The following is a 20,577-nucleotide window of genomic DNA, read 5'->3' as shown; positions in this document are numbered from 1 at the left end:
CCCAGATCAGCCCTGCTGCTCCTATCAACAGAAGCTGCTCCTGCTGAAGCCTGCCTTTGAACAGCAATTGGGAAGGAGTCAACCCACAAGGCTGGAGGGCTGCTAACCACAGACCTTTGTATGTCTTGCCTTGGAGGCCCCAGGACACTGGCAGGAACATAGCCAAAGATGTGGTCCAAGATCCAAAGTAAGAGGTTGGAGCCAGGCTAGATACAGGGTCCAAGCAGGGTGAGTGAGCCAGGCCATGAGGGAGGAAGACCGTCCTGCTAATACTGGCTGAGCAGGAGGAAAGGAAAAGTGAGAGGCCGGCAGGATCTTGATGTGGTAAATCCCAGGCTTACATTCCCCTGGCCTATTGTGCATGGCTGGCCCCAACAGAGATCTGCTTTTTGTTACCGAGTCTGAGAAGAAGGATTAAGAAGCAGAAGGGAAGCCCACGGGGATGGCACTGGGTCTGTGGTCCAGCCACGTCATCGGGAGCTGGCTGCCTGGGCGGGCCCTGCCATGGACTGGGGCTGGAGCTCCTTCCTCATCCAACTTGACTATGGTTTGGAGGAGTGGAAGGCTGGGCCCATTCTCCTAGCCCACACTGTGAAGGTGGCCAGGGCAGCCTGGTAACAGCTACGAACCATGGCCAGCTCTCAGACCAAGCTCATGATTGATGCTCACAGCTCTGGGTATCTTCCAGTCCAGCCAAGGAAGCTGAAGCTAACTCCAGTGTTCAGCTGGTTTCTTCCTCTGGACCAATCGGCTGTGACGGGGGCAAGGAAGCAGTCACAGTTGCATATTGTTGCTTTTGGCTATTCTGGCATGGCCGGTTTGATTGCTGGGATCCGGTCAGTGTGGCAGAATAAATGAGGTCATCAAATAGAAGTCAACTGCCACCTGTCTCCTCATCTGGGGGTCAGAACGCCAGCCCACAGGGGCTGATGGATGGCTCTGTTCACTACTGAAGCCCAGCAGGACTCAGGCTGCTGTCTGTATAGACAGGGCAAACCGCCCCTCAGTCCCAGGCTTCTGCTTACCGCAGCTCCCTCTCTCTTACCACAGGACCTTCCTCCGTGCTCAGGCGGAACTGTGGAGCTGTGGAGCTATGACTGTCCTTTGGAGACGTTTTCCCCAGTAACCGTGCACCTGCCTCACTTGTCCCCTCTCGGTTTGCTTCTCCCTGTCCCCGCCGCTGACCTGACAGTGCACCTCTACCCTTAAGTCCTTGCCTCTCTCCTCCTGACCACTTGTCTCATGCAGGGTAGTCCAACCACTTTGGGGACATTAAGAATTTGCCAGGCCAGAGAGACGGCACAAAGAAAAAAGGTGCTTGCCACCAAGTCTGGTGACCAACCGAAGTCTATCTCTGACACTACCTGATGGAAAGAGAAGCTGACCTTCACAGGTTGTCCTCTGACCTTCACGTAAATGCTATTGAGCGCGCGCGCGTGCACACACACACACACACACACACACACACGTAATTCCTATGTGTGAACATTTTGCCTGTTTGTGTACCACATGCATGCCTGGCACTTACGGAGGCCAGAAGGAGGACTGTATCATTAACTGGAGTTGCAGACTTGTGGGTCGCTATGTGGTGCTAACAACTGAACCCAGGTACTCTATGGGAACAACCAATGCTCTTAAACACTTGGCCATCTCTCCTCTATGTTTAGAAAACTCATTGTTCATCTGCCATGTCTACTTTAACCTATTTACCTTTTTTTTTTCCCCCCAAATTGGGGCCTGGACAGGCCAGTTAAGCTCTCCAATTAAGCCTTGGTTTCCTCATTTTAAAAAATGCTACTTATTGTAAGGAGAAGGACAAAACAGCAGCCCATACATTGGAAAAAGATCTCTACCAACCCTACATCCTATAGAGGGCTAGCATCCAAAATATACAAAGAACTCAAGAAGTCTGACTCCAGAGAACCAAACAACCCCATTCAAAATGTGGTTCAGAACTAAACAGAGGATTCTCAGCTGAGGAATCTTGAATGGCTGAGAAGCACCTAAAGAAATGTTCAACATCCTTAGTCATCAAGGAAATGCAAATCAAAACAACCCTGAGATTCTAGCTCACACCAGTCAGAATGGCAACAGGCAAAATCTCAGGTGACAGCAGATGCTGTCAGGGATGTGGAGAAAGAGGAGCACTCCTCCACTGTTGGTGGGGTTGAAAGCTGGTAAAGCCACTCTGGAAATCAGTCTGGAGATTCCTCAGAAAATTAGACATAGTACTACCTGAGGACCCAGCTATACCACACCTAGGCATATACCCAAAAGATGCTCCAACATATAACAAAGACACATGCTCCACCATGTTCATAGCAGCCTTATTTATAATAACCAGAAGCTGGAAAGAACCCAGATGTCCTTCAACAGAGGAATGGATACAGAAATTGTGGTGCCTTTACACAATGGAGTACTATTCGGCTATTAAAAACAATGACTTCATGAAATTCACAGGCAAATGGATGGAACTAGAAAATATCATCCTGAGTGAGGTAACCCAGTCCCAAAAGAACACACATGGTATGTACTCACTGATAAGTGGATATTAGCCAAAAAGAAGCTCAAATTACCCACGATACAACTCACAGACCATATGAAACCCAAGAAGAAAAATGATCACACCAAAGTGTGGATGCTACTCAGTAGGGAGAAGAGAATCATCTTGGGAAGCAGAGGAAGAGAAGGAGAGAGGAAGGGGAGGGAAAGGGGGGGCAGTTCAGGTAAGGGATGAGATGGAGAAGAATGGTTCAGGAATTTGAAAGGAAGAGAGTAGCAATGAGGGAAGGGGACCAGATGCCTGGTTCCCAAGACCCAACAGGGAGGACATTAACCAAAATACCTATAGAGACCATATCCAGCGGATGGGCAGGACCCCTGGTTGAGGGATGGGGCCACTCACCCACCTCAAAAATATTAACCCAGAATTCCTCCTGTCAAAGGAAATGCAGGGACAAAGAATGGGACAGAGACTGAAGGAAAGGTCATCCAGAGACTGCCCCACCTACAGATGCATCTCATCTGCAGACAACAAACCCAGACACTACTGCTGATGCCAAATAGCACTTGCTGATGGGAGTCTGGTATAGCTGTCCCCTGGGAGGATGTGCCGGAGCCTGACCAATACAGATGTGGATGTTTGCATTCAAACACTGGACTGAGCACGGGGACCCCAATGGAGGAGCTAGTGCAAGGACTGAAGGAGCTGAAGGGAACCCCATAGGAAGAACAGTATCAACCAACCAGACCCTCCAAAGTTGGGGGGGGCCATGGCTCCAGCTGCATATGGAGCAGAGGATGACCTTATCTGGTATCACTGGAAAAGGAGCCCCTTGGTCCTGTGGAGGCTTGATGAGCTAGGATAAGGGAATGCTAGGGCAGTGAGGCAGGAATGGTTAGGAGGGTGAGGGAGCAGCCTCATAGAGGCATGGGGGAGGAGGAGAAGATGGGAGTTGTGGGGGGGAACTGGGAAAGGGGATGATGTTTGAATTATCAATAAATAAAATAACCAATAAAAATGAAAAATGTTATTTGTGTATAGGAGGCAGAGGATACACCACGGGGCCCGCGTGGCAGCCAGAAGACAACTTACGGAAGTTGGTTCTCTCCTTCCTCCTGGGGTGGAACCTGGGTCCTAAGGCTTGGAGGCAACTCACCTTGGAATGCTGAGCTATCCCCCCCCCCATCTCCTCTGTCTTTAGTGGGTGTGGGTGTGTACAAGGAGACCAGCAGAGCTCAGGGACCAATTGTTGCCGAGCCATGACTTGTAGATTTGTTCTGCGTCCATGAGCTTCTGCCATCCAGATTTCCCAGGGAACTGGAAACAGTCAAGAGTCAACACATCTCCGGCCTCTCTGTCCCAGCGGACCTGGACACCGTGAAGCAGAGAATTCAGGGACAGGACATGATGCAGGTATGCTAGGAATCTGCCTTTCTCCCGTGTCTTGGCTGGAAGGCTCCTCAGAGCTCCTGGGATCCTAAGGGCGGGCATCAAAGTCACAAAGCCTCTGTGGGTCCGAAAGCCAGGCTGGGGAGAACCTGTTCAACTCCACCAGTTGTAGTGAGTTGCTGTCACATAGCAGGTTGGTTGGCAGCAGACACCGAGTTGGAGGACCTGCCCTGTCTCTTGTCTCACCTCATGGGAGAGCTGTCAATTCTCTGTTCAGTCCCCTGTATTCCCCACACAGAAAGACATCATCCCAGATTCTAGGATAATGTATGTAACCCCCAGGCCCCATACCCTCAGACTGGATCCAGCAAAGCCTTCATTTGCTGAAGACAAGGATTCAGGCCAAACCTCTAGGCCAGAGAGTGGTCCAGACAGAGGCATTCCCAGTAGTAAGAAGCAACAGTTGCTTAACAGTTGCTAAAGGTTGGGCACTGAGGGCAGATGGCTGGCAAAAGCCCTCAGTGTTCTGATGTGTCAAAGGCAGAGCTAAATCGCCGGCCACCTGAGCCAGCATTCATTGGGACCAGTTCTGGAGACGGATGGAAATATCCTACCCGTGAACACACAAACTCCAGCACGGACTGTGGCTTGTGTCTTTTCTGCCACCATCCTCCCGGGACACTAAAGGTTGGGTTCAGGGCCACTCCCCTCAGAACCACCAGCTCCCACTTAGAAAGAACGAGTCATTAGTTCCCAGTCCCCTCCATCTTTCCGAGTTACTGACACTGGTGCGGCTCACACACCCACCCCTCCACCCCTCCCACGGGGCACTGCCTGCGACACCCTGATCTTCCCACGGCCTGGCAGGGAAACGGGGGATCGAGGCTCAGTGTGAGCTTTTTAGAAAAGTGGCCATGTGCCAGGAACTTCGCTTCGTCCCCTTGCTTACACTGACAAGGACACGCCTTGGGAAATGTGTCACTGTGTCTATTCAGCAGACGAAGACACAGAAGCCTGTGAGGTCCCCCTGTGCTGCTGATGCTGCTACGGACAGTGCCTGAGCGCTGGCATTCCTGAGAGCCAGCCTCTCACCCCTGCCACCTTCGAGCCAATTAAACAGATAGTGACAGTGACCAATAGAGAGAGATTAAAGGGGGCCGTGGTGAGAAGAGGAATGAAACAGAGGTTCCTCGGCGCCCCCCAGAAGGGTACTGACATGAAGTCCGGGTTCAAACAGAGAGCGGAGGTGAGCGGAACAGACCAGTTCTGATTCATTCGTGGTGCCGCCACCATTACCTCCGTTCCACTCTGTCTTGGAAAAGTGGTCTGATAAGCCGTCAGAACTGTGTGAAATCTCTGGGAGACAAGGCTTCAGACTTTTCCTTCTCCTGGCTGGGAGCGAGGCTTGGCACACCCAAAGCTGGGACCGGAGCCTACAAGGAGCCCCCAGGGCCTGCAGGGGACTGCCACGCCCTGCTCTGACGCCTCTTCTCCGGCTGCTGATCTGTTTCTGTCTCAGAGCTCTGCCTGTGTCTCCTGAGCCAACTCTTTCTTGGCTTCTTCTGTGTTTGTCTCTCTGAGTCTGTTAGTCTATCTGTCTTTCTTGGTATGGTGCCCTGTAAGGGCAGGGCTGGTCCAGGCAAGGCTATGGGGCACAGAGGCTGCAGGCTCCCTCCCGGCAGACCCTAGGGTTCGGGACTGTTCACTGAAGCACCAGGCTGGAGGGAAAAAGCTGGATGGGCAGAGCCCAGACTAGCGAGAAAGCCCCACTCCTCAGTCTTCCCAAGTGGGCCTGACCCCACAGACACCCCATATGTGTATGCACACCCTAATTTCTTTCTTTCTCTCAGTGGGAGACAACTGAAAAGATTCCAATCTCTTGGGGCTCAGTATTTTTATAGTCTGACAGATAAAGGGAGTCTCAGTGTCTCCTTGGAGACAGCATCTCTGTCAGATCAGTTACTTCTTTTGCTCCACGTCATGCTTCCAGAGTACAGCAGACCTACACTCATCTCTCCACTAGTGAACAGGATGTCAGGTCCCTGCACTATCTGGTCCTGAGATGCCAATTACTGTGACTGCGTCTCTCAACACTTCCCGTTCGTAATCCTTCTAGCAAAGTGACAGCAGGGGCAATGAGGTGACACCAGATAAACCAATCCATGCCATGCTGGCTTCTGCGAAAATCTTAGTCTGTAACCACAAGACACGTCAGGGAGCCTGCCACGCTTAGAGCAGCACAAGTGTGTGTGTGTGCACTAGTGTGTGTGCCTGTGTGTGTGTGAACCAGTGTGTGTGCACAAGTGTGTGTGTGCCTGTGCATGTGTGTACCAGTGTGTGTTTGCCCATGTGTGTGCACTAGTGTGTGTGCCCGTGTGTGTGTGTGTAAACCAGTGTGTGTGCACAAGTGTGTGTGTGTGCCTGTGCATGGGTGTACCAGTGTGTGTCTGCCCATGTGTGTGTATGTGTGTGCCCTTGTGTGGTGTGTGTGCACCAGTGTGTGTGCGCCCATGTGTATATGTACCTGTGTATGAATATGTGTGCATGTGCCTGTGTGTGTGCATGTTTATGTGTGTGTGTCTGTTGCAACTGGGAAAGACCAGGGTCCCCAAGCAACCCAAATATTCAAATGATTTCAGCAAAGTGAATTGGAGTTCCATGCAAACACAGGGGTTTTGGTTTGGGGGGGCTGCTTTCTAAATTATTTACTTTTTCAACAGGATCTCACTAATAGTCTATGGTAGCCTCAAATCTGCTATATAGCAGAGAATGACACTGACCTTTGTCTCTCCTGCCTCTACCTCCCAAATGCAGGTATGAGTCAAGACTTAAGAGTTTTCTGCATGTTAGATCATCCCTAGCTCAAAATCCTTTCTTTATCTTTCTACTATCCTTAATCCCATGCCTCAGCTAGACTCTGGAGCCACTGTGGGATGTGGGTACAGGTGGGGCCATCTCTCAGGGCTTCTTATTTCCTGACACCCTATCAATTACACCATAAAAGGAGGTTCCAGCTACACTAAGGAAAGGCTGAGAATGAGATGAGGGAAATTACTCTTTCCTTCCTTTCATATATGTGGGGGGAGGGGGAGGGGGAAAGGAGGGAAGGGGGGAAGGGAGGCGAGATCCACCTAGAGGGAAATACAATATAAAAGTTAACAGTGCCAAGCAGTGGCACCAGGTGGTCTGTGTTCCAATTCTGACATCCATTCTACTACCTGTACATAAGCAAGTCAGTTAACTCCTTCCTGGACAACTCAAGATCAAGGCCATGAGCATCACCTGTCTCCCTGGGTCCCTGCCCCTCAAGGGACCCTTTGCCCCAACACTAAATGGCCTCCACTTCTGGGCTCTTTGCCATTGCCGTTCCACTTCTTCCCTGGCTGTGTGGCCCTGGTCATCTCTGCGCCTGCTCCCAGAGCTGGCCGTGCTGCAGCAGATTGTTTCTGCTTCGCTGCTTAGATTCCCAGGCACCTGGGAGTCCAGGTCATAAGGTCTGCATGTCAGCAACTCCGACAAACTCCTGTCTGCATTGTTAGCTGCCACTTTTGTGTTGTTGAGCTCTGATCTCCAGGGTGGAGCCTCTGTCTGTTTATTCACTGAAGTAATCCTAGAGCTGACATCAATGCCTGTCAGAGCGGGGCTGACACTTACTTCGTCTTAAATAAAGTGCATTTTGGTCATCTTCGTTGTTCTCTACACAGGGATCTGAAAAGACTGAGGTAAAATTTTACGGGGTGAGAATACAGCTCAGTTAGTAAGTACTTCCCTACTAGCGTGCACAAATCCCCACAGTCCCATGCCCAGCGTGGCAGAAACTGGGTGGGTTGGAACTGTCTGTAATTTCAGCTCTAGGAAGACAGAGACAGGAGGTCATACTCCACTAGACATGCAAATAACCCTTCTGGTACCAACCCATGTCCTTCCTGTCCAGGGTGTTAGGGACCAGGGGAGCAGCAGAGACAGGTGTAAAAAGTGTTGCTCCTGTGGTGGGAGGGGACTCCCAGAATTGGCTGTCACCATCACTAGGTGGGCTCTGAGTAGCTTGTTCCTTGCGGTGGCACTAGCTGTGTGTCTCTATCTTCCCTGCCACCATCGAGCCACTTCTAAGGGCTCCTGATCTATGGAGGGCTTGTAAGACCATCAACGAACAAACAGCCTTCTGAATTGCACCTTGATGGTGGTATATCTTGCAGGAAGCCTCCATCTGATCCTGACAGATGTGCCGCACACCTGGCATAGACACCCAGACACACACACACACACACACACACACACACACACACACACACACACACCTATCAACCAAGAGAGAGCCAGACTCGAGTTTTCTTCCTATATCAAAGCCAAGTTCTTGGGAAACATCCCAGGCTAGTCTGACACTTGGCTCCTTCTGGTTACTTTTCAGACAGAGCGGCCAGGCCATGTTCTCCAGGACCCCTTCTCATTTCCATTTGAGAAAACCTTTTCATATCCATTGTGCCCTCTGGCCCCTCATCCCCTGGGCAGCTGCATCCACATTTTAGGAGGGAGATGCTTCCTGTGGAAGGCAGGTACCAGAGCTCAGGGAATACACAAAAGGCAGTGCTAAAATGCAGGTCCCTGGCCCCAGAACAAACACTGCTAGGTGGTCCTGGGAGGGGTGTGTGTTGAAGGGTGTGACAGCCTGATGCCCCGCCCTGCTTGAGTCCTGACCAGCCCCACCCCGCTGAGGCCAAGGGCGACTAAGTAATAGAAATCTCGAAGGGTGGTGAGATTTTAAAAAACGACGTGAGAGGATTTTTCAAACTGTAAACACCTATGACCTGAGAAGAGGCATGAGGTCATTGGGGAGCTGGCCACCCATGTTCTATGAACCTGAATGCCACCAGCAGAAAGGGGGAGGGGGCGCCAGCTTTGTAAGGGTACAGTTCAGATTAAAGACGCCAGGGAAACTGTTTTCTGCCACCGTGGTCAGGGTTGTAACACTGGTTGGCTCGACCAAGAAGAAAAATAACCTGTCACAGCTGGAGTCTACTCTCCTGGGTTGGTCTATGAGGGGACCACTAGGACCACTCAGCACTCCCTTGTCCCAGCGGAGAAGCCCTGATGCTTTTCTCAGCTTCAAGGAGAACAACTCCTCAGGGAAGGAAGGATGTATCTAGAACAGACTGCACTAAAGAAAAGAAGCCTAATTTATCTTGGTCTTGTCTCAACCCAAATTTCAGATGTCCTTTGAGAATGGAGCGCCTAAAACTATGGCAGCCGCTGTATAATCATGGGGAGAAAAAAAGAAGAAGAAGAAGAAGAAGCCTGCATCCCCAGAACAGGAACGAGCTGTTCTACAGGACCCATGAGGAAGCTGGATTAGGGGGTCCAGAAGGGCTTCCCAGAGGAACTGAGCCTTTCACAATGGGTCAAAGTAAGGCAGTGCTAGATCAGACAGTGGGGACAAGATAGTAAACAAGCAAGCAGGTGCACGAAGCAGGCCCTCCTGGCCAGGAGCTCTGTAAAAACTGGGATACAAGAAACAGACAGATGGCTGGGGCTGGGTCAGGGTCACAGGGTTGGGGAATGAACAGTAAGGTGTCCTGTTGACCTGTGGCTATGGAGAATATGTGGGTGCTGGGAACTGAACCCTGGGCCTCTGAAAGACGAGCCATTGCTCTTAACCTCTGAAACCACTCTCCAGGCAAGCACGAAACTCTCGAACAAGATCTTATGGTCCCTAAAGTACCACTGAGACCCTGACACCCCACCCACCCCCAGAAGCCAAGGAGGACCCGAGGACTGGCGCCAAGCCCCTCTGGACACGAGATTAACGGCCCTGAAATTATGATAAAATAAACGTCTGGTTCCGCCCTGTCTGCCCAAGTGTAGGTGGGTGGAAAGCATTGGGTAAGATAGGAAGGAGTGAGGCTTTGAAGAAAGCACAGAAGAAATGCTGCATGCTCTCCAAAGACCCAAATGGGAGGCTTGGGGAAAGCAAGCCCCCCCCCCCCCGCAGTGACTTCACTGCTGAGTAAGGGGCCTGCAGGCTCTAGGGTCTGAAGGGAAGGAGCCAAAGAAGCCAAGCCCTGACCCCTGCCCCAACCCCACCACCACACTAATACCAGAAGCAAACCCTGGCCACCCTCTCCCGAGCAGTTTTGACCCTATTTCCTCCTTCTCCTGAAGGGTGACAGGAAGACAGGAATCCCTGTTTCTCTCTCTTCATCCCAGCTGCCAGCCCTGCCCCAGGATCCCACAGCCCAGGACAGGCCACCTGGTGACTGTTCCCAGAAGGTGCCCAGATTCTGAGCAGACATGTCCCAGAAGCCTTTGGCGACAGTGGCGGCAGCCGGTTCTTTAAAAAAGCCTCGCGTCATGCTGTAGTCAGCTGCGGGGGCCCAGGCACTCGGGTGTTTATGGCTACCACTGCTCTCTCAAACGCTCCTCTGTGCCGCCCCTCTAACAGCCAATGGACAAGTCTCTGTCTCTCCTCTGTCTTCTTTCTCGCCCCAGCCCCTGCAGACACAGTGCCTGCTTCTTCTGCAAGTTGGGGTCAGTCAGGGTAACAATGGGGTGACTTTTCAGCTCAATGCTGCTATTTGGTTAAAACTCCGACAGTGACAAGCTAGGACCAGTCCGTGCTTTTGGAAATGACCTCAGCAATTACAGGTCAGGACCTGGCCACGCTGATCCAGACACATGCACTTGGGTACATATGGGGGACAAAAATTAACATCAGCAAAATATCTTCCTCACTTACTTCTATACAACATTCCCCCCCCCTTTTTTTTTTTTTTTGAGACAGTGTTTCTCCCTGAACATAAGTCATCATACACATACTGCTGCCACACTTTTAGGAGTCCACGGGGTGGGAACTCTGGTCCCCTCACCTAGCAAGCACTTTACCTACTGAGCCATCTCCTTAGCTACCGTCCTCCCAACCTTCCTGTTTGCCCAGCTCTTCTAGGCCAGAGGAAAACAGTCACTTCCCACCATTCCCAGGATTAACAGCTTTGAGACCCAAAAAAAAAAAAAAAAAAGTTGCCAGTATCCTAAGAACTAATTAGGTGGCCTTCAGGTACTCCCAAGAAGGAAGAAATGACACCTGGTGTCAGTAGAGGAAGAAACAACACTGAGAGCAAACAAGGGGGTGGCGGGGTGAGGGGGGGAATAAAAACCAGAGATAAAAAGTCAAGAGCAAACAGCGGCGCCTGAGAAACACGAACTGCAGCCGCCAACTTTTACGGCATCCAGCCCTGTTATTCATAAGCGAGTTTCCTCTCTCACAAAGAACCTTTTGCACGGTTTTCGCTGCTGCCTCCAAACCAGCTGCTCGCGCTGTTGTATCCTGAGTGATGATGAGGTTCTGAAAGGGCTTTCTGGGAACAGATGGCCAGGGGAGAGCTGGGGAATGTGCCAGCGGAGGGCCGGGCGAGCTGCCAAGGCCTGCGGTGACTGAGTTCTTGGGCTTCCAGCTCGCGTGCTTTCCCTGCCCTCTGCCCTCCGTGGCGCCAGCAGGCCTTCCCAGCGAGCGCTCGGAACATCTGGAGTCTGGGGTTGCCAGGAGGGGGGGTGTGCGGGCGGCCTTGGTGGGGGGGGGGGGACCCGCTGTTCCTGCGGAGCTCCCATAGACTTGCAGGCGGGCCGCCTCTCCCAGCAGCTAATCAAAACCACAGCACCGAATGGGAACCAGGCGGCGCTCCCAGCTGCAGCCGGAGGCCGCCAGGCGACTTAACCCGGTGTCAGGCCTCACTGGCGGCGCAGCCCTGGGGGTACTCGGAGCTGATGACACCCCCCCACCCCCAATCCAGCCCACCCCACTCTTTGCCACCACCAGCGGGCTATTGGCTCCCTGCAGCTAAATGGAACCTCCACGTGCTGCAGATGCCTATTTACATAAGGGCTCCAAGTGGGTATAGCACAGGACATAGCGTGCAGGCTGGGGGGGGTGTGGGAGTGGGGGACCCTCCTGGGCAATTTTCCGGGGGACGAAAGAGCTTGGGGGTGGGATTTCAACCAAAGAAAGGAAACCGATTTCCTAGCCCCAGGGCACATGGCTTTCTCTTGGCCTCAGTTTCCCTTCTGTGCAATGGGGGGTTGTGGGGGGGGGCAAGGAGGCACTGCTTCTGACTCTAGGAGTTAGTACTGACAAGGGATAGAGATGGTAGATACAGTGCTTGGTGCACAGTGTACCTCACCATATGGTTGGTGTCTGTTGATGGCGCGTCTGTTTATTGGCATTCTTTTGAGCCAAATGTTGCCTAGATTTCTTGATATAGATCCACACCCTTTGAAATGGAGGATTTATGGACTGGCTGCTTGCTGGCCTCACTATAAAGGACAGAACCGGCGCTTCAGATTCAAGGGCTAGAGATGCAAGAATCCCCAACTTGAAGGATGTTCCTCTGTCCACCCAGGGTGCCTTCCCTTTCCTCAGACGTTCCTTTCTAGGGCTGGATACGAACTTGTCACTCTGTGGCTGTACATTAGGAGATTTCCTTTCTGAGAAAAGGGTAGCCTCTTTTGACACGGGGTTTTGTTTAATCCCTTCAGCAAGGCAGAAAGGAAGATATGATGTTCCAGCTTTGTGGGGGAGAGTCCTGGCGACCAAAGAGGTTAAGTATCAAGTCCAGGGTCACCAAGGAAGAAGTACAAATGTCAGGATTTAAAACCTCGTCTGGTCCCAAAGTTCTATGTCTTGTTTACTTCACAGTTACCCATGCCAAATAAGACAGCACCCACGAGATGTGTAGAGCTCTGGGGGTTCACCCCCAGCTCTACACACACCCTTCTGAAGCACCCACATCCCAAGCAGAGTGAGTCCTTGCAACAGAGCCGGTTCTCGTGTCTGAGCATGCAGGGCAGTTGCGTTTTTCTCTCCCTCAAGGCTCCGAGTCTCCCTCTATTCATACCCACGACTGGGGTGAAAGGCAGAGTTCTGATCCGCAGAGCTGGGCTAGCAGCAGCCCCAGCCTCTACCCTGCCTCAGACCACCCAAGTAACATCACAGGGCACTGCAAAGAAAGCCGACCCAAGCTCACCTGGGAGGCTCCTCAGCTAATGATCCCTCCAACCCAGGCCTTGCCAGACTTGTGGCCTAACGGTGTCAAATGTTAGAGAAGGAACAGCAGCTGAGAGTATCCTCCATGTTGGAACAGCTGGCGACAAACATCTATGTAATTGGAATGCCAGAAAAAATAAATTGCATCCATTTTTATGGCTGGAAGGGAATTGGGCGGTGGTTTCCCACCCACCCCTCATTTTTTTTCCCCAGCATAGATGGACTCCGCAGACTTCGAGAGCAAATGACATTTAACTCGACGACTTAGCCGAGAGGATCTGGACTGGGAGCACACTGGCCTGCCTGAGTTCCACGTGGGAGGTGACCAGTGCAAACCTCACGGCAGGGGACAGCCAGACACAGCAGCAGTGACCACCTATGTGGCAGGCTGAAAGGCCAGGCTAGCCCAGTGCCCTCAGTGGGAGCTCAGGCCCATGCGGAGCTGGTGGGGAGGGCTGGTCCCAGGCAGGGAGAGGCTCTTAAGATTTTGCCACATCCATTCAGGCTCTGTGAACAGCCCAGAAAAAGGATGGCCCAGAGCTTGGCCACCTGGAGAGGAAGCAGCCCTGGACAACCAAAGCTCACACCAACTCCCTTCTTTTCCCCACTGACAACTCCCCCCCAAATCATCTGCCCTTGGTCTGTCCCCAAAATTAACATTACACTACTGTTATTGAGATGTTCTTTCAAAAAAAAAAAAAAAAGTCTGCTATCACTTTAAAAAGCTTCCCCCTTCTCCTAGGTGGCAGTAAGAAGCAGATGGATGAGACTCTGCCTGCTTAGGGGGGATCACAGACTCCAGGGTACCCACACTCCATTTCCTTAGCCCTACAGGCCACACAGGCAAGCTGGCACCCTAGATTCCTCAATGGAATGTTACTTACCTCTACCATCCCATCCCACCCCACTGCTGTGAGCAACATGGGCAAGGGCCTCCAATGGACATCCACCACCAAGACTCAAAGAAGCCATCCCTGTCAGCAAGAGATGCTGTGACTGGGTTCCTTGTAATCTCTGGAAGAAAACATTCATTCTAGATGGGGAGTACCGGCTCTCCTATTCCCATAGCACAAGAAAAACTCAACAGAGGCCAGTTATCAAGGGACAGGCTGGTCCCCCTTCCTGTTCTCTGTCTTTGTCCTTCTGAGAGGCCCCAAGAAGCTGCCACCATAGAAACAGAAGCTGCAGGAGCAGTGGCTCAGGGCCAGGTACTTAGCTGCTCTCTCTCCAGCACAGCAGACTTGGGACAGCCCTCCCCAGAGCCTTCCTCCTCCAGTCCTGTCTCTGCTGAAGGGCCTCTGACCAGGCTCCCCTGCACTGCTAGGGCTTACTCATTGAATAAAAACTCGAAGCTAGACATGGAGAATGGCTGGTGAAGGGCTGGGATGGATAGAGACACGCAACTGAGGCCTGGGGAGGTGAGCGAAATTTGGGGCTGATTCTGTTCTTAGTGCAGACCTAGAAGTGGCAGGGTGATTCACAGGGTGGGCGAATCAGGAGCCCTGGACTCAGGCTTTCAAACTGAGATCCTGGAGGAGGGTCACCCAACTCCTCTCGGGGACATGTCCGTTCATAGAGCCATCCCCCCAGCTCAAACTGTCACATGTCACATTGGCCAGGACCAGCAGCATCTCAAAGGCGGAGCAGACATCTGCTCATGGATACAGCAGACTTCAGCCACAGCCCCTTGGTCAGCCCCCTCCTGCCTTCCCTGGTGGTCTCACATCACAACTACTTTTTCCACTTCAGGCTTTGGTGGGTGGGGGCCTCACTCAGTAGCCAGGGTTGGCCTGAAATTCTTGGCACTCCTCCTGCCTCAGCTCTCAGAGTGCTGGGCTGGGGTTACAGGTGTGAGCCACCTTGCTAGGCACCGTGTAAGCCTTTAAACATGAGCGGAGTCGGGTGGCCCGCGAGATGACTCGAAGGGTAAAGGCAACTTCCCACCAAACTTGATGAACTGAGTTTATCCCTGGACCCGATGTGGGAGAAAAGGGAGAACCAACAGATTTCCCTGTGGTGACCTCCACAGCCCCTCCCCACCCCCACGAATTAATTTTCTCCATGCAAATGTGTGGTAATGGGATTTCAGCATGTGCCCTCGATCGGATGCACTGGAAACCTGACTCCAGATCCCATGTGCCAGTAATATGGAGGCAGGGACTTCTGGGAGTTAACTACATGACATGAGGTCATCAAGGTGGAGACCTCGTGAGAGTACCGGCTTTGTACGTGGAAGAGAAACCTGAGCTAGCATGTTTGCTATCTGACTTGTGATGCCCTTGACCAGGCAAGATAGATAAAGCAAAAAAAAAAAAAAAAATCGTTATCAGAAACCAACACAGGCTGACTATTGGACTTCCCAGACTCAGAACCAAGAGCTAAATAAACCTCTTTAGGAACTACCCAGCCTCTGACACAGGGACAAAGGCAGAGGGTAGCTATGAAGCCACTCCAACAGACATGAAAGGACGAGGAACCAACCATGACTTGGCCTTGGTAGGATGGGGCTGGGAGGTGAGAGTAGCCCAAGATAGTCATCTCATTTTCCATGGAGGAACAGCAAGGGCCCCCAGGGCTTCTGAGTTGCACATAAGCCAAGTAGAGGGCACACACTCCTAATGTCACTCAGAGCTTGGAAAGTAGGGCCATGCCTTCTATCCCAAGGCCTCCTGAAGGGTGAGGCTAGGGACAAGCTCAGGGCATGAAGCCCTATGCTACTCTGGACCCAGAAGGGGCAAAGCAGATACCAGCTTGGAAAGTTCTAGGTCTTACCTCCTTGTACTAAGGCCTGACAGGGCTTTGGGCAAATCTTCCCACCCTGAACCTGTTGAACAGAATCTACTGTATCATGGCTTCCCAGTGGCCTCCATGTGAAGAACAAGAATTCTTCCTTAGATTTTGTCTTTTTCACTCTGATTACTCTTGGCTTCCAAATCCTCCAACCACGATGTCCTGTTGCCACTAGGTGGCAGGGACAGTGTGGCAAACTATTTTGTGCCTATACCCCCATGTCTGTCACCAAGAGGGTACTGTACAGGGAGCAGATGCACAGAGAAAGACTGTCAAAGCCCCGTGCTTAGGGGCCCCTGCAGTGGTGACACGCTCTGTAAGAGGTGCTGCGTATACCTGCTGAAGCAGGGTGTCCTTTGAAGCCTGACAATGTCCCAGGCTGTGACATGGCAGTGCTGGGCCCTAGAGCTGAAGCACAGCCCCTGTCCCCTCTTGCCACATGAGCCTTTCAAAGAGGCAGTTCTACACATAAGAAGGAGAAGCCGGGCCTGGGAAGCGCACACCCCAGAGGCTGTAAGCGCCCAGGAGGCTAGTGAGGGTCACTGCTTTAAGTGGCTAGGGCTTATCTAAAGACGTGCTTCCTGTTAGGACCTCTGCAAAGCACTCCTCCACCCCCATCCCCCATGCCAGACCAAAGGGAAGGCACCCTCCAACCAGCCACCAAGCAGGCAGGTCCTCCCTCTTGAGACACATGAGCACAACATTTTATCTTTCGGGGTGGCCCTGAGTGGGTGCCCCATTAGCTCCAGATATAAAGGAAGTTAGCAAATGGTTCTCAACTGGTAGGTGACAGCCAGGACTGTAGATGACTCCATAATCGGCTACCTCCATTTCCCTACCTACACCACAGGGAGTCAGGTCTCTACGGTGTCTTAGCCTTGAGGCAATCTCACAGGATTCCAAATGCTCGGCTCTGCATGGCATCCTCACTGTGGGCCTTTCGGTCCCTGGTTCTCTGGCGGAGGCTGGAGTGTTCTGTCTACTCCAATCAAAGGACTATGGGAGGGTGGGGCCCGGTGCTGCCTTGGAGTGGTGTAGAGAGGTGGAGAGAGTAGAGGGGAGGGGAAAAAAGCTTAGGAGCCTGCCCAGGCTGCCGATCTGCATCACTAAGGGACACACACACCACCAACCGAATGCCAAGGCGAGTTCACCAAGAGTTTACCAACCTCCTTTGTCACAGAGCACGCGGCATGGGGCCATCCATCACGACTTCATTTACCCATGTCACTCTCCCAAGGAAAGCAGGAAAGCCGGGCCCCAGAGTGGCCGGTGGCTCTTCCCCTCTCACCCACTTGATGAGGGCCTCTCCTAATTGGCTCTGCTAAATCACTCCCAGGAATGCAACGTGCAATTAGGGCTGGTAGCACCCCCTGAGCAGGCCTCCCTGGCTGGGGCCTCGGTGGCCTCTGGGAAACCAGGGCAAGCTATAGGTTCCCTGGGGGAGGGGCAGGCCAAAAGGATGGAAGCAGGGAAGAACCGGATGAAGGACACCAGAGTCCCCAGCTCCTGTTCCCAGGACCTCTTGAGCATCTCACAGACTGCATCCCACTGTCTTTCTCCATCCAGACAGTTACAGCAACTCTGCTAAGTACTGGACCCTGGCTGGATATCTGGAAGCATCCAGCACGTAGGAAACTACGGTTGTGCCCAACCCCCTTTCTCCTCCATGGATTCCCTTAAATATATCAGGCTTAGTACAGGCAGGCGGTCTGCCCTGCCCACCTCCAGGGATGTCCCTGCTTCATCTGCCTGGTTCGCTATCCTACTGGTCCCAGATCAAACGTCAGTTCCAACAAGATGTTCTGCCCAGCTCCCTTGGGCAGAAGAATTACCATGAATCTTCCATCAGGCCTTCCCCCACCCCGGGATAGGCCACTCTAACCCTTCCACTTGGACATACGGGTTATTTTTCTGAATACCCACCCTATCACTGCATGACAGGAATTCCTTATCCCTGCCCAACTTTCTCAGCAAATCTCTCTGAAATGAATAAATGAATAGATATCACACTCTCTCGTGCATAGCTTCATAGGACTCCCAGGACAAAAACACATTCCCCAAAACCACACACAGCCTCTCCTGGGCTACCACCTCTCCAGGGAAATCTCATCCAGACAGAACATCGGTCAGGGTCACATTGATTATTTAGCCCCACATCACATCGGAACAAGAAGGGTTTCCAAGGTGGACCATTTCTTCATTTAAGGAAAAAGCAAACTCAAACCTAGAGACTCCAGGATATCAAAGGTCACCCAGTAGCTTGATGCTCAGGACCCCACTCATGATTCCTGGAGCGTGAGCATTCCTGGATCTGGGATATCTACCGGAACATTCCAAGAGACTGACCTCTCTGGCCCAGTGGGAATCTGGACACACACAGGGTGCCCCTACCCAACCGTCCCCGACTCCCCTAAGGTTGCTGCCCCAGTGCAGGCGAATACCTTACGCTTCTTGGCACGTCCTTCTGCCTGCAGAGTGCGGGTGCAGCGCTGCACACACTCGGAGAAGCTGAGGTTGCTGTGGTCGGCACTGTAGTCCAGGTCAGCCAGCCGCGCCAGGGACAGGATGTAGTTACAGGCAATCCTTAAGATGGCCAGTTTGGACAGCTTCTGCCCATAGGAGTAGCACGGCACCTGAGAATGGCAAGAGAGGACATCAGGAACAGCCCCAGAGGCCTCAGTGCTGAGCACCACCCTGTAGTACCCACCTGGGCTGGGAGGGGACTGGAGGCAACCTGACTTTATGACCTGTGCTAACTAAGCGTCTGAAGTTTACACACCCACATCCAGCTCTGCCACTCCCACTCTCTAGGCTGTGTCCAAATTCCCGTTTGACAGGAGACAAAGAGGCTGGAGCCACAGCCAAGCACCCGCCGAAGTACCAGAGATTTCTACCCTACAGAGCCCTCTCCTCCTGCTGCTTCGGGGGCAGACATCCATCCTACCTCTGAGGGTTCTTTCATACGCTCACTCGTTCACCGACACTTATTCTGTTGGATACTTGAGGCCTCGACAATTAAAAAATACGTATCTTTTTAAGATAGGGTCTCACTATGCAGGCCTGGCTGGGCTGAAATTCAGGCACCACCTGCCCTGCAAAACCTTGGCTCCTATGGGCCTGGTAGTATATGCTTAGAATACTAGCACTCGGGAAGTAGAGGTCAGGAATTCAACATCAGCCTCCCTTACACAGGAAGCTGAAAGATAACTAAATTGTGATCCAGTCTCAAAACATTTTTTTAAGTAAATTTAAAATAAAAGCACAACTACTAGCCAGGTGGTGGTGGTGCATGCCTTTAATCCCAGCACTCGGGAGGCAGAGGCTGATCTCTGAGTTCGAGGCTAGCCTGGTCTACACATTAAGTTCCAGAATCATCAGCGCTACACAGAGAAACCGTGTCTCAGAAACAAAACAAAAAAACATGACTCCTACCCAAATGTGGAGGTGCACACCTAGAATCACAGCATTTGGGGAGCTGAGGCAGGAGGACTACTGTGAGTTGGAAGCCACCCTCGGCTACACAGTGAGTATCTACATAGCTAGAGCGGCAGATGGAACAAGATCCTGCCTGAAAACAAGCCAACGATTGAACAAACTTCAACTCCCGCCTTCAAAGAATTTAGACCCAAGAATGATGGAGCTGGAATGACGGCCCCGTGGGAAAGACTCTGCCATGCAAACCTCATAGTCAGAGGCCAATCCAGGGACCCCATGTACAAGCCGAATCTATAAATCTGCCCTCCATACCCTTCATGTGTGCTATGGCACACATGCCCACACCATGTGCACACACAAAGAGAGCAATAAATAACATTTTCAAAAGATCCCATACACTCTCTTGGGACCCTGGAGATGTCCAGGGGGACAGTGCAGATACTCAGACACAAAAATGTGATTTTTTTTCTTTCTTTCATCACTTTCTCTACACCCTCTCTGGGTTACTGCCAAGCACAGCACACAACAGACTCGTTTTTCTGTGTTGGCAGCAGCTAATCACTCACTAATTGTGGGAGGTGGGCAGGGCCTCTGACTTCTTAGCACTGGCCATCCTACCTGTGTGCTGCGTGGGGCATCAAAACGCTAAGACCACCATGTAACTGAGTGTGGTAGTGTGGCATGGACGGAACCCCTCTTCATCTACCTGACAGCTACTAACTAGTCGGCCTGTTGTTTCCCAGCTCTCTTCACCCAAACAGCTGGAACATCCCCACTGGTGAGCTCCAGTCCCATCTACGGCTCTTTGGCACCTATACACACCGTCCATCTCGCCCCACTGAGTGTGGGGTCCACCCAGAACTGCTACAGAAATTCTAAGGGAGCATGCTCATGGGCCAGGAGCTCTTTGAAACCAATGTTTTGAACTGAGGATGATTTCAACCCTCGAGAGACAGATGGTAAGGTCTGGGGCCATTCCTAGTTGTCACAACGGAGGAGCAGAAGGGTTTGGGAGGAGGTCTGGGGTACTACTGAACATCACACCGAGTACAGGGTCCTCAATGCTCTCTTTAACAAAAAACTCCCGAGCCCCAAAGCTCAGTAATACCAAGAGAATGAAAATCCTTACTGGCAGCCCCAGGACTGTGGACCCTAAAAACATCACTGCATCACCCACTATAGCCAGCACTTCATCTAGGAACTTCCTCTGATTTCTCATGCCTGCCCTATACCAAGGGAGCAGCCTGTGCTTAACAGTGCTGTGATAGACCTGTCTGTCTTTAAATCCTCATCTCTTAGTGTCCAGTATCCCCCATATGCCGGGGGAAGGCTCACAGCTGCAGGTTAAATAAGGCCGTGAATGAATTAACTCCGGGATATTTTGAATCTAATTCCTAAGACATACTTCAGGCACTGGAGAGATGGCCCA

General features: G+C 52.0%; 1 protein-coding gene across 1 annotated transcript in view; it reads right to left on the bottom strand.

The window, feature by feature from the left end:
* The window catches only part of ATOH8 (atonal bHLH transcription factor 8), a 31,170-nt gene that overhangs the window by 1,902 nt on the left and 8,691 nt on the right, over window positions 1-20,577 (bottom strand). Inside the window, exon 2 of the mRNA XM_080932542.1 lies at window positions 18,155-18,346. Coding sequence (XP_080788668.1) covers window positions 18,155-18,346 — 192 coding nt within the window. The remainder of the gene's footprint in view (window positions 1-18,154; window positions 18,347-20,577) is intronic.

This window comes from Micromys minutus (genome assembly GCF_963924665.1).
Source record: "Micromys minutus genome assembly, chromosome: 18".
Lineage (NCBI taxonomy): Eukaryota > Metazoa > Chordata > Mammalia > Rodentia > Muridae > Micromys > Micromys minutus.
The sequence above is the reverse complement of the archived record's forward strand: the minus strand, read 5'-3'. Positions and strand labels throughout refer to the sequence as shown.